Raw genomic sequence first — 12,608 nt, forward strand, 5'->3', positions numbered from 1 at the left:
GTCTCCTTCAACAATCTGAAGCCTTAAGGTTTGAATGTGTGTAAAAGGTCGGACAATACGCCCAATATGGCTGGATTCGCTGGCAGCTCTTCTAACTCAATCAGCACATAAGTTAAGGCCTAGATAGTGCGCAACCCCCCCCATTTCCGGTTCAAATCCGTCAGTACAGGACGCTGAGAATGAAGGCAAATTTGTATCGACAAGTTCAATGATCGTAGTCTACAAATTCTCCCAAATGACATGAGACGAGAATCAAAGTTCCAGTGGGAAGAACGGATAATCCGCAAACATCAAATGTGTGTAGGCTCCAAATCCTCAACCACAAAGGAGAACTTCAAATCTACCAACTTCAGTGAAAGTTTAGCCATTGGGTAAGCGCATTTCTTAAGTCTGAACCTAAGAATGGGTGTCAAAGGTTCGGATCCAACACAGCCCATTTTAATAGGGGGGGCCGGATTTGCTGGCAGCCTGTCTACTTAATAAGCCATAAGAGAGGCCGTTAGTAGAGGAAACCCATCCTAGTAACCAGATGAAGAAAGAGCCTGTCAAATTCTAGCTCTCCCCAATCTGTGAACTCAAGTGATTCAGATTAAAGTCTTCTCAAGTGGTTAGGATCAAAGAGATACTACTACGTTTCGGTACTATTCGAACTGAATCCAGAACCTGTAATCCTTCAAACAAATCGTTTTAAAGCACAAAGCGAGGATCAAAGGAGTTTTCTTCAACAAGTCGTCAAGCACAAAGCAAAACAGGAGCCGAAGAAAATTATCCCAAGTTCGCAATAATAGCCCAATGTTGAACTAAAAGTGGATCTGTCATCAACAAGTCCTGTTATGCACAAAGCTATCTGGACCGATGGACTTCTTCGCCACACCTAATACAAACCTACCAGGTTAGGTCGCCGGCATCTTACTCCTCATCACGCCCGCAAAAGCTAGAAGCAAAAGGCCAGAAGGTATAAATCTCCTGACAGAGTAGTAAAAGACTAAATCAGAATAATCTTCATCACATGTCCCGTAGCACCAAAGCACAGGACAGAAGAACCAAAAATCTCATATATTCAAGTTAAAGCTATGGATGTAAAGAAACATCCTGAAATGACATCTTAGTCTCGAGAAGATAATTATTCCACACCAAAGAATTGGTGGTAAATTTGAAACCAAATTGGTAAGGTCCTTTTGTAGCAGTTGAGAAGGTGTATTCAGGAAGGAGGCTATCAACTCATCGATTTGGAAATCGAAGAACCTATGCCCCAAGTCAATGGGAGATACTTAAGAATATTATTCTTATAAAAAAAGTAAGTGAAGATCATTCCCTTGTAAAGGAGATAATATTCTAGATGCCTTAGAAAATTCTCACCACAAGACAGGGGCATTTTTTAAATTTAAAAAATGTCAAAAAAATCTGATAACGGATGCAAATTTCCCTTCAGGCATGGGGCATTTTAATATTTATTGGGACTATCATCGAACCAAATAAATATTTAAAATTATTCGTGAAGCTATCAAGCATAAATAAACAGGGCAGAAGCTGGTGCCTTCACGCAGGCAATAATTACGATCATTGTAAAATTTTGCAAAAATCTCGTAAGTTCAGAATGAAAGGAAATTTATTGATCGGACAACTTCAACAAATCAAATTTCGACAAGTAGGAACTGTCATAGTACAAGTCCAGTGCTCAAACAGAATTTAATATCAGTGTCTCAACAAGCCTATATGCGGCGAGCCAACTGATAGCTTTACTTACTCAACAAGCCGTGATAAGGATGGCCGTAGTAGGAAAGCACCTGTTTTTGCGTAGCGCCGATGCAAAACTATAAAGTTTGATTATTTATCAAAATTTAACGAATCAAACCAGGTTTCAATTCAAAATATTTTTCTCAACTAAACAAATGGATGTGATGGCAACATTCAGAAAATTCTCGTCAAGTCAAAGGCACCAAGCCCACAATAAAAACTCCTTTCAAATTTAGAAGCATTAATCCTTCAATAAATCTGTCAAAGCACAAAGCTAAGATCGAAAGGAGCTTCATTTTCTTCAATATGTCCGGACAAACACAAAGCTCAGGGACCGAAGAAAAAATTATCCCGGCAGTTTCTTATAATCTATAGGCTGATACTAAAGGGAATCATTGTCATCATCAAAGTCCTCATGCAAAAAGCTTTTGGACAGATTGACTAATTTACCACCGACTAATATAGCATTCCTAAAGGATCTAGGTCCATCAATAATGGATTCTTCATCAAGCCCGATAAAAGCACAAGGCTAGGCAGAAGAATGTAATTCATGATAAAATCTTAAATAATAAATCATGGATTTCTAAAAGACCTCTATCAGACATCTAAATTTAGTTTAGAAATTTCTATAGGGTCCAACCAGTTTATCAACAATATGATCTGCTATTTTAGAGCGCATATTCATTATTTTGTTTGGTAATGGGCATTTGTTGACTGTAACTGCTTACAAACCGACTGAAGCCCCAAACGACACAACCGGTCTCCAACGGTCCCACTCGCCAAATGATTTGCCTACCGACTCAAATGACAGAAACCGACATACTCACGAAATTAAAATAAAAAAATCCTCTCAATGGAGACACGAAAAAACGCACCAGAGAAGAGTTGGGGTCAAAGACTTACCTCTGCCATCACTAAATCCCGATCGAAAAAAACTCCATTCTCCGCTCAACGCAGTTATTACAACAAAATATGATTGACTATAGGAGCCATATCATATTTTGTTGGGTGGGCATTTGTTGACTGTAAACTGCTTTACACCACCGATGAAAACCCAAACGGACACATACCGTCTCCGGTCCCACCTCGCAATGAATTTGCCTACCCACTCAATGACAGAAACCGACATACTCAGAAAATTAAAATAAAAAATGCCTCTCAATGGAGACACGAAAAACGCACAGGAAGGTTTTGGGAAAGACTATCCTCTGCCATCACTTAAGCCGACCGAACTCCCTTCTCCGCTTCAAACCTCCGGCCGACCAACTCGGCGTCGACCTTCTGCCGACCCAACCTCCGGGCCGACGCTGCTGCCATCCGTCGCCGGATCCCAGACGTCTGACCCTCCGCAACCTGTCCCGAGCCGTGCGTGATTCCTCCGATCCATCCTCCTTGCCGTCATGCTCCTGCCCTAGCCGATGATGGGCTCTTTCCCTCTCTATTTCATATATAATATAATATATGTATTATTAATATATTATATTATGTATATATAGTAATTATATTATAATTTATAAAATATAAATATATATATTGAATATATTAATATATATATAATTATATATATTATATATATATATATATATATAATATAATATAAATATAATATATATATATATATATAAGATAAAAATAAAATATAATATAAAAAAAAAAGAGAGAGATAGAGATGGAGAGAAATAAATTGATTTTTTAAACAGGTGTCGAAGACCTCGGCCGTCGTACCTTAGATCCGACCGGGATGGTTTAAAATTTGAAGACCTCGGGCCGTCGCATCTTAGATCCGGCCGGGATGGTTCCAAATTGAAGACCTCACGCAGTCGATCTTAGATCCTGGTGGGATGATTTAAATTCGAAGCCCCTACGCCGTCGACCTTAGGTCCGGGTAGGAAGAATTTCGGCAGATGCCGTCCCGATTTCTCCCTCGGTGGGAGGCGATGCCGGGAGGCTGCCAAAATTTTTAGTGAACAACAGAAACTTGGACTTTAAATAAAAAATTGATTTAAATTCAATTTAAACATAAAATGAATTTTAAATCATATTCGATCAAATAATTTTGGACTTGAACTTAAACTCGAAATGGACTCCAAATTTGAACTCAAACCATACTTGCAGTCCAACATGATTATAAGGACTTGAATTTTAAATAGTCACTTTTAGAAATTAGCGACGAATGCAAATATCTGCAGGCCATTGCAGAAAACCACTACACACACAGAAGAAAAATCCATGTACGACTACATCTAAAATGAAGGTGAAAATTTTCTTGAAGTCCATGGAAGGAGATTGGATGCTAGAAACTTGCTCTATACATAATTTTGAGTGTCAACTTTAATCATGTATAAGATTTTTAACTAAGGCTAATAATTAAGTCCATGCATCCATAAAATATTTTTTTTTATTTGATGGAAGATTTTTATTAATGTCTAAGTCACTAAGGTATCTTGCTTATGTTGCTTATGCAATATCAAGATGATTATGTTATATTGACCAAACTTCCTACAAATGTGAACTAACTTATTAAGACAATTGATCACAATATGATGATTTTGAAGAAACCCGATGATTCTCAATAAAATCAGTAAGACCTTATACTCCAAGAAATGAGAAATTGTCTAGGTCACCCTCAACAACAACTAGTCTGCAAGCAAGGACAAGGAGCTTGTATCAAATAAATCAATTTAATTCATGGGAGAGAATAAGGGAATTTATAACAAGCAATGATAATTGCCCTACGAATACTAGCGATGATCTCCTAATGCCCATCAAAACAAGCATTCTCTGTAAGTTATGGTTGAGTGAGATATTAATAACAAAAGAATATCTTCTATGTGCTATAAATGAACCTAAATTATAGAACAACGCCACCGGACTGCAACATGTGTTCAAGCGGACAGAAGGCGTTCGATAGGCTCTTAAGTGAAATCTTGGACATTTTATAAATAAAATCACTCTCATAATTTGTATATTTAAATATTTTAAAATGCCCCTTATATATTAAATATGATCCCTTAAACTAAAATTCAATCCCTGCATGTGCTCCGATAAATCTATTATAAGTACAAACACAAATAATCGAGAATGCTGCGCAGGGTCAAATGATATTTACCCGCATGTGCTCCGATCGTCGCATATAAATCTCAAATCCAACGATCCGAGAATGCTGCGCGGGTTTAAATATTTAAGTTTCATCCTCCTCGAAAGGACTGGAGTCGACATGACTTGAATAACAAAATGCCTCCCAAATTCTTACAAAAAATACAAGTGACCTTAATGTCACCCCGATGATGGCACCGCTTGATGTGACAGAAAATCTCAACCGGAGGGGTTTAATCTCAAATCAAACAAAAAGTCTAAATTCTTGAAATAAAATCATCACCTAAAAAACTCAAACTAAAAATCATCCACCTCCTGCAACCGTTTGTCGGGGTGATAAAATGAATTAACCTCAGCTCACAAAGAGAGTAAATGTTGTATCGGGTTGTATCACTACGATTCATCCTCAAACAGTCTCTTGCCAACAGGGACGTGGCACGTGCCCTCTGATCGGGTGGTTTTGCCGCAAAATGGCACCATTATATTACGATCACGGCCAAAGCCCGTATGTCCCTAAAGGCGTCAAACCCTTGAGCGATGGATCATAGGTATATCCAATAGGCATAAAGCCCTCTGTTAGCTAAGGTGGATTCAAATTTGTCCCCTTAGACAAACATTCAACCCCGGTCTACAAGGTATTCTTGGACGAAGCAACCCATGGCTGCCGACAAGGTGCCTTCTGTCAGGTTGGGTCGACTACCTCCTCTGACTAAGTAGACCAGGGATCATGACAGCCCGGGACGACGGAACCATGAGATCTTGATCGGGCTCGTCTTCATTGCCCCCACCACCAGTTTTAAGTTTATGGTGATAAACTTCAAATTCCAAACTTTAAAATTCAAATCTAAAACTTAAACCTTAAACTATTGCTATTTTATGATAGGTTTATAACATATTCGACATCCTTAATGACTAGCCTTAATCGAAAGTTCTCTCCTGTTATCAGGAGGGGTAATTAACTATAGGGGCTTGCTCCTATAGGAAACCAGAACTCAGATCAAAAAGTCCTCACCAAATGAGGGCGAAATCTCTGGGTAGTGTCTTATCTATAAAACCCAATCTGCCTTCTGAAAATTCCCCCGGGATCACACACCCTAAAAAAATGGAATTTTTCGGAGCCCACAATTAAATATAACAAAAATGCAAAAATTATATTAAAATCTTACATATTTATAAAATTATCACCCAATTTCTTTCATTTATAATATAACTACACTCAAATATATATAATCACAACAAAATTATATTAAAAAAATGCAGGGGGCAATATATAATAATTACTAATTAGTAGCTTGTATTTGATTACAGTTGCATGATTACAAGAAATAAACTTTGAGCAAATCTCAATCAAATTAACAATTTTGACCTCAATCTGAATGCTCTTTGATAACAAATTACATAGTTTAAGCTTCAAAATGCCCATCTAATCGTTCAAATCCGTCTGACAAGAAGAAGCTTCTCATCAGCGAGCTGAAATTGGCTGTTGATGGCGCCGGAGACGACGGCGACTGCGACGGCGCAACCACCTCGACGTTGAAGATGCACCTCACCGGCCGGTGGTCGGAGAGCTTCAGTTCACATCTATTGTATTCCCTTTGCTTCAGACCTTTCCCGTACCATAGAATTCTATCGCACCTTTACACATAATTAAAAAAACTTTATCTATTTCTTTTTTAATATATATTATATGGAATTCATATTAAAATTATTTACTTAATGGGAATAAAGAGGGAATTATCTGTCAATAAAAGCGGCTTCTTTACCTAACTATTAAAGCTCAATGATTGGAACGTCGGCAAAATACTACAAATTTATTGAAAAATATTCAGCCAAACTGCCCAATGAAATGGAGATACGTGGACTTTGGTAGACCTCTTATTTCAAGTGCCTTTCTTGTGGCTGGAGAAATTTATTGTTTGTTGGACTGAAATATTTCTTTTGAAAAAATTTCTATAATTTATTGTCCTCAAATAAAACTATATCGAAATTTTTTTTTTTATTTTCATTGATAGTTTTTTATTTTTAATAAAGTAAGAGTCTGTTTGAGACAGCTGTAGTTTTTTTTTTAAATTGATTGTGAAGCTATTATTGAAAAAATAACTTAGGCTTCGTTTGGGGCGGTTTTCTTGCTACTTAAAATGGCTTTCTTACTGCTTCTTAAAGCAGTTTTTTAATATAAAAATTTTAATTTTTGTACTAAAAAGTTGTTTTAAAAAATATTAAAAAATGCGTCCCAAACAAAGCCTTAGAGTTTATTTGAGACGATTGCAATATTTTATAAAGTTGGTTGTGAAGTACTTGATGTTGGAAATCAACTTAGCAATACTATTTTTTTAATGAAAAATAGTGAAAAATAACAAGAAAATAATTGTCAAATAAAATTATGGCTGTTAAAACAAAACAACGAGAAAGCTATCTCATACAGATTCTTAACTATTCTGATTATAAAAAGCAATTTTTCACAACGGAATATTCATCAAAAGAACAATATTATAGTCAAATAAAATTATGATTGTTGTCTGAAAAATAAAGCAGCTAAAAAATAGTCCCAAATATGAACTAAATATAATATTGGATAAGAAAAGGACTCACCATGCTGGAGCTCTCGCTTTCTCCTTCTTGCCCTCAACGCAGCAATAGTATTTATCAGTGTTTGGGTAATATTTGTACGTTGGTTGGAAGCTTATGTTGCCTTCTTCCCAGTCCGCGAACACCCGACCTTCTGCCCTCTCATAACGCAGCTATAATAATCTCACAACAAAATAATATATATTATTAATAATTAATTATATTAAGTCAAAAAATAAAATAAAAAATAAGAAAAATAAGGAGGAGTACTTGATCTTTCTCAAGCAAGAGGTTCCACTCCTTTCTTTCAACTAGCCATCGAGTCTCAGCCTCTGGTAAGGAAATTCTATAGTTCAAATCACCTAGTAAGATTATTCGGCTGCAATAAATAATAAATATTTTTATTATTTTACATTAATAAATACATAAAACTGATTATCTAATTAATAACATAATTAAACAATTGGTTTTTCTAATGTTATTATATAAAATCTCGAACGAGTTACAATTAATTGATCGTAAATAGATTGATTTTGATTCAAAAACTCGGGGGTCAAATAACTTCAAACATGACAAAAAATTATCTAAATTAATTTGAATTCAAATAAAAAATCAAATGAGTTCTAAATTTCATTTGGGACAGCTTTCTTATAGCTTTTTAAAGTAATTTCTAGTGTACTAAAAAAATGTTTTCATAAGCAGTAAGAAAGCTATTCCGAACGAAGCCTTAGTCATATATGTTCCCAATTTTTGATATTGTGAGCAAATTTTTTAGTGTCTAAAGCTTAGTTGAAAAGAACAATTATTGTCAAGATACATATAAAGTAATTATATGTATAATTTTTGTACTAAAAAATTATTTTAAAAAATAATAAGTAAGTCGTCCTAAATGAAATCTTAATATAATACTTAAATAAATATGCATTTAGAAAACATTTTACATATTCTGTTAAATAATAATAATTTTCTGCAAACAAAGATATATTAATTTAACATTTTTTTTTTAATTTAATTTAATAGGATTATTTCATGCCAGCCATTTCTGCTTTCCTAATTAAAGAAAAAAACATACAAGTGGGATATTTAAAATATTTTTAAAATTGGACTTTCTCTTCACTCTATTGCCGCATGATCTTGACCTTGTTTGGATTATATATAAAAAAAAAAAGATAATTCTTGTGGTGTATAATAAACGTACTTACTTTATGCCATGCATGATGCATGACAGAATGCATCCACTAGCAGACTAGCTTGACTTTCCAAACTAAATAAGTAAATATATAAGGTTATGCCTATCAAATTTTTATTTATTTATTTATTTATCCAATGAAAAAAAAAATGTTTTTACAATTATACGCATTATTTTATAAAATTAATTGTAAAATTATTGTGAGAAAAATAATTGAGCTACTCTACTTATAAAAAATAGAATTCCATCACAAAAATATCTTAAAAACGGTGAGCAAATAGCAAGAAAAGTAGTGGCGAAAGTAAAATTTGATTTCTATCTAAAAATAAAACAGCGAAAAAGCCGTCTCATGTAGGAGAAATTATTATGTAGGGACACCGGACCATCCGGAGGCGAGTCGGAACTCGTCACATCACTTGGTACAGAGCCGTAATACACAACAAACGAGTGATGTGGTGCATCCTGATTTGCCTCCGAATGATGTCCGTATCCACACAAAATAATTTCACTCGATGTAGACCGTAAAGTTATTTAACTTAAGGATACAATACTTCAATATTATGAGCTATGAGCTACTAGTCACTAAGCCTTTGTTTGAGACAATTTTTTTTACTATTTTTTTTGTTGTTTTTAAGATATTTATGTGCTAGAAAAAGCTACTTCAAAAAGCAATAAGAAAATTGTCTCAATCAAAAGCCTAAACTGATCCAAAATAATTATAGCTATTTTCACGTTTATCCAAAACAAAAAACAAAAGAAAATAAGCCAAATCAATTAAAGAAAAATATAAGAGAAATAATTGAGAGCTGCTCACTCATGATAAAAAATCTTCTGAGGCAAATTCGTTGAAGAAATCTGTGGAAAGTTCGTCCGAGAGATTATATCAATGGCATCAGAGTTCCTGTAGATCTCATCCCCTTCCTTTCCTCCTGAAGCCAAATGGCAACATACGAAGCAAATGCTTGTTCCATGTAGGAAAAACCTTACAGAAACTGACCCCTGCAAATATAGCTCATATAATTAAGCAATTTCAGCACTAGAAAATCATAGAGGAGATCGAAAGGATCATTCATTACAGACCTTATTTCCAAGAAATCCTAAGAAGCCACAGGCAACGCAGGAGACACTAAGGTGATGAAGGTGCTGCTGTAGCTCTCTTCTCACCCACACTGACACCATTATTCCAACCATTTGCTTGCTAATCAGGCATTCATATTCTTCACAGGAGCTTCTCTTCTTCTTTCCCCCAGAATTCTTATTCAGTTCCTCACTAATCACAGTGTTCCACCTCAAGGAAATACTTCTTCTCTCAGGCCCAATAATGTTTTTCGCATTAAGTGGCACAATCTCTTGAAACCTATCAAGATTAATACATAATTATAATTTTTTTTTAAGAAAATAATAATATCAATGAAGAAAGATTAAAGAATATTTCAATACCCGAGAACATAAATATCATAACAGGTCTCCTTTGTTTGCAGCAAGTCCTCCAAGTCAAGGCCATCAGAAGGCTGCAGGCCACCTACATTCCAAGTGCTGACTAGCACTCTTTAATAACAATCAGGCAATAGATGAACCAACAATGAGATTTCAAGTGCATTTCATGCAAACAGAATTATAATTAGCATTCTTTATTGATGATTTTAGTTAGTGTTATTAAAAATATATTATGATGTCTTACTTATAATCCTTTTTGTACTGAAAAGCCTTCTCCGACAACATTTGAGCTCAAGAACTCCGGCGAAATCAGCTCAGTGTAGTTGAAGGCTACAACAGAGAGATTAATTAATCTCTAGCTATTTGATACCTGGCTTGGGAAAGAACTGATTGAGCAATTGTGACCGCATAGCCTAAAACAAAGAAAGTTAGCTGAACAATATCTTCTTGCGCTTCAGTTGCAGAAAAAATATCTGAATGTTCTGACATATTCTGTATCAGGATTAAAACAAAAGATTTTGCTTTTTTCTCTGTCTTCTAATTTTGACTATTTTTTCTCTCTTCTGACACAATATTGTATCAGAATATGTTGAAACAAACGATCTATATGTGAGAGAAGTTAGAGAGAGCTGCTCACTTCTTGTATTTGTTTTTCCCTCATGTTTCTGTGATAGAAGAAGAATTGATTGAAGAAAACAGAAGAAGAAGAATTAACTGAAGAAGAAGAATTGGAAGATGAAGAAGAAGAATAGCAAGAAAAAGAACAAGAAGAGTGGTAATTGGCAGGTGAATGGAAATAAGAGAATGGAGGGAGAGGAAGAAGTTTTGAGGAGATAGATTGGTCTATAAGTGTATATGTGAGTACATCGAAGGCTATAAAAATATAGATTATATATAGAAATAATATGAGCTTATAAAGAAATGGATATGGCTGTAGCAAATGGCAAGTTGGTAGGGTAGGGATTGAGCAAATGGAAGAATGGCGTTGAGGATGATGTAATTAGCGACTAGATCCTTCTAAAACTTTTTTATCATTGGAAGGAGTGTTATCATATTAAATTACTATGGTGGGATTTTGGGTAAGCTCACTAAGAATTAATTAATTAGGCTTCATTAGTTAATTATTTTCTTGCTTTAAAAAATTTGGTTTGGATTTTTTTAATTTATCTTAGTTAATATGATTATGTTATGATAATGATTTTTAATGTTCGGCGTATTGAGCTCACAAAAATATCTTGCACATAAGCAAATATTAAAAGAAGATAGGTTAACTATATCCAATGATTTAAGATAATTTTAAGATTATTTTTATGTAATATGTTATTAGAAAAGATGTTACATTGACCCTTTAAATAATGATTGAGTGATAGACTAAAGTATATGGAAAATAAATAATGATTGAGAAGCTCAACATTGTGGTATAGAAATAGCCACAAGAGAGCATATTATGCACCTTTTAAATTTGATAAGTAAAGCTTTGCACAATGAGATCAAATTAGCACCAAGTTAACATATAGGAAACTAAAAAAAAATTATATTATGTATATAATAATGGTCATAGTCAATACTTAAAATAACTTTCATCTTTACAAAGTTAGATGAACTTAAATGAATAAAAATAAAAAACAGGCTTCGTTTGGGACGACTTTTTTATTGTTTCTTACAGCAGCTTTTAAGAAAAGCCACCATTATCAATCAGTACAGACGACTATATGTGGCAATTATACTTCAAAAATATATATGAAGTAGAAAAGCCACCATTATCTACGTCTAAATTTTTTATATTTTACTATATATGATATCTAACCCTTGGTTATAAGTAAAATAAGATATATTGACAAATAATACTAATAATAAAAAAATTGTTGAAATATTTGAAAGAAAGTAATAAATCATCATAAAGCCCACTATTTAGCATAAATAATGTTCATCATTTTCTTCTAAATCTAATCATTACATTTATTAATTATAATTTGAAGGTACTCCAATGATCAAACTGAAACATGTGCTTTTTCATTTCATTTATAATTAAAAACTTCACACTTTGGACATAAAAAATAAAATAAAAAACACTTTTTTTTCATTTAATTATCATGCTATTATTAGATTTGTAGTTCGATATATCCCCCTTTAGTTCATAACAGATGTGGGACTAATCCCTTACCAGAAGATTGTTTCTGCTTAGGGAGTCAACATGCAGCTATGGGGAAGCTTCCAAAGAAAACTAAAGAGCAGAGCTTAGAAGACAACATGTTTGGTTGGACTTCCTGTACTTACAATTATTTTCATTATAGAATCCGTAGAGATCAGTACTGATTGATTAGGTTAGTTCAGCCCTCCACATCAGCTTTCCTAATCTAAGCAAATTCTAAACTTTTTTTATTTTATTAGATTATCCTTATCCTTCATAAAAATAGGTTAAATATATTTAAAAAATTTAATTTTTATACTAAAAATTTACATTAAAAATTATTATGTTTAAAAACTGCTTTAAAAAATAAATAAATAAATTTATTTCAAATAATAAAAATATATAATAAAAAAAAGAATATCCTCACTAAAAAGAATATCATGGCTGCAT

At 33.8% G+C, this 12,608-nt stretch overlaps 1 protein-coding gene across 1 annotated transcript; it reads right to left on the bottom strand.

The window, feature by feature from the left end:
* Positions 1 to 6,088: 6,088 nt before the first annotated feature.
* Positions 6,089 to 10,914, bottom strand: LOC110096594 (type IV inositol polyphosphate 5-phosphatase 9). The gene is made up of 8 exons (XM_020822626.2): positions 10,665 to 10,914; positions 10,272 to 10,440; positions 10,031 to 10,138; positions 9,671 to 9,947; positions 9,405 to 9,589; positions 7,672 to 7,780; positions 7,426 to 7,574; positions 6,089 to 6,468 (listed from the first exon to the last, which is right to left on the bottom strand). The coding sequence occupies exons 2-8, from the start codon at positions 10,310 to 10,312 to the stop codon at positions 6,237 to 6,239; spliced, it is 1,101 nt and encodes a 366-aa protein (XP_020678285.1). The 5' UTR covers positions 10,313 to 10,440; positions 10,665 to 10,914; the 3' UTR covers positions 6,089 to 6,236.
* Between the last annotated feature and the right edge of the window lie 1,694 nt (positions 10,915 to 12,608).

This window comes from Dendrobium catenatum, unplaced genomic scaffold (assembly GCF_001605985.2).
Source record: "Dendrobium catenatum unplaced genomic scaffold, ASM160598v2 fragScaff_scaffold_664, whole genome shotgun sequence".
NCBI lineage: Eukaryota > Viridiplantae > Streptophyta > Magnoliopsida > Asparagales > Orchidaceae > Dendrobium > Dendrobium catenatum.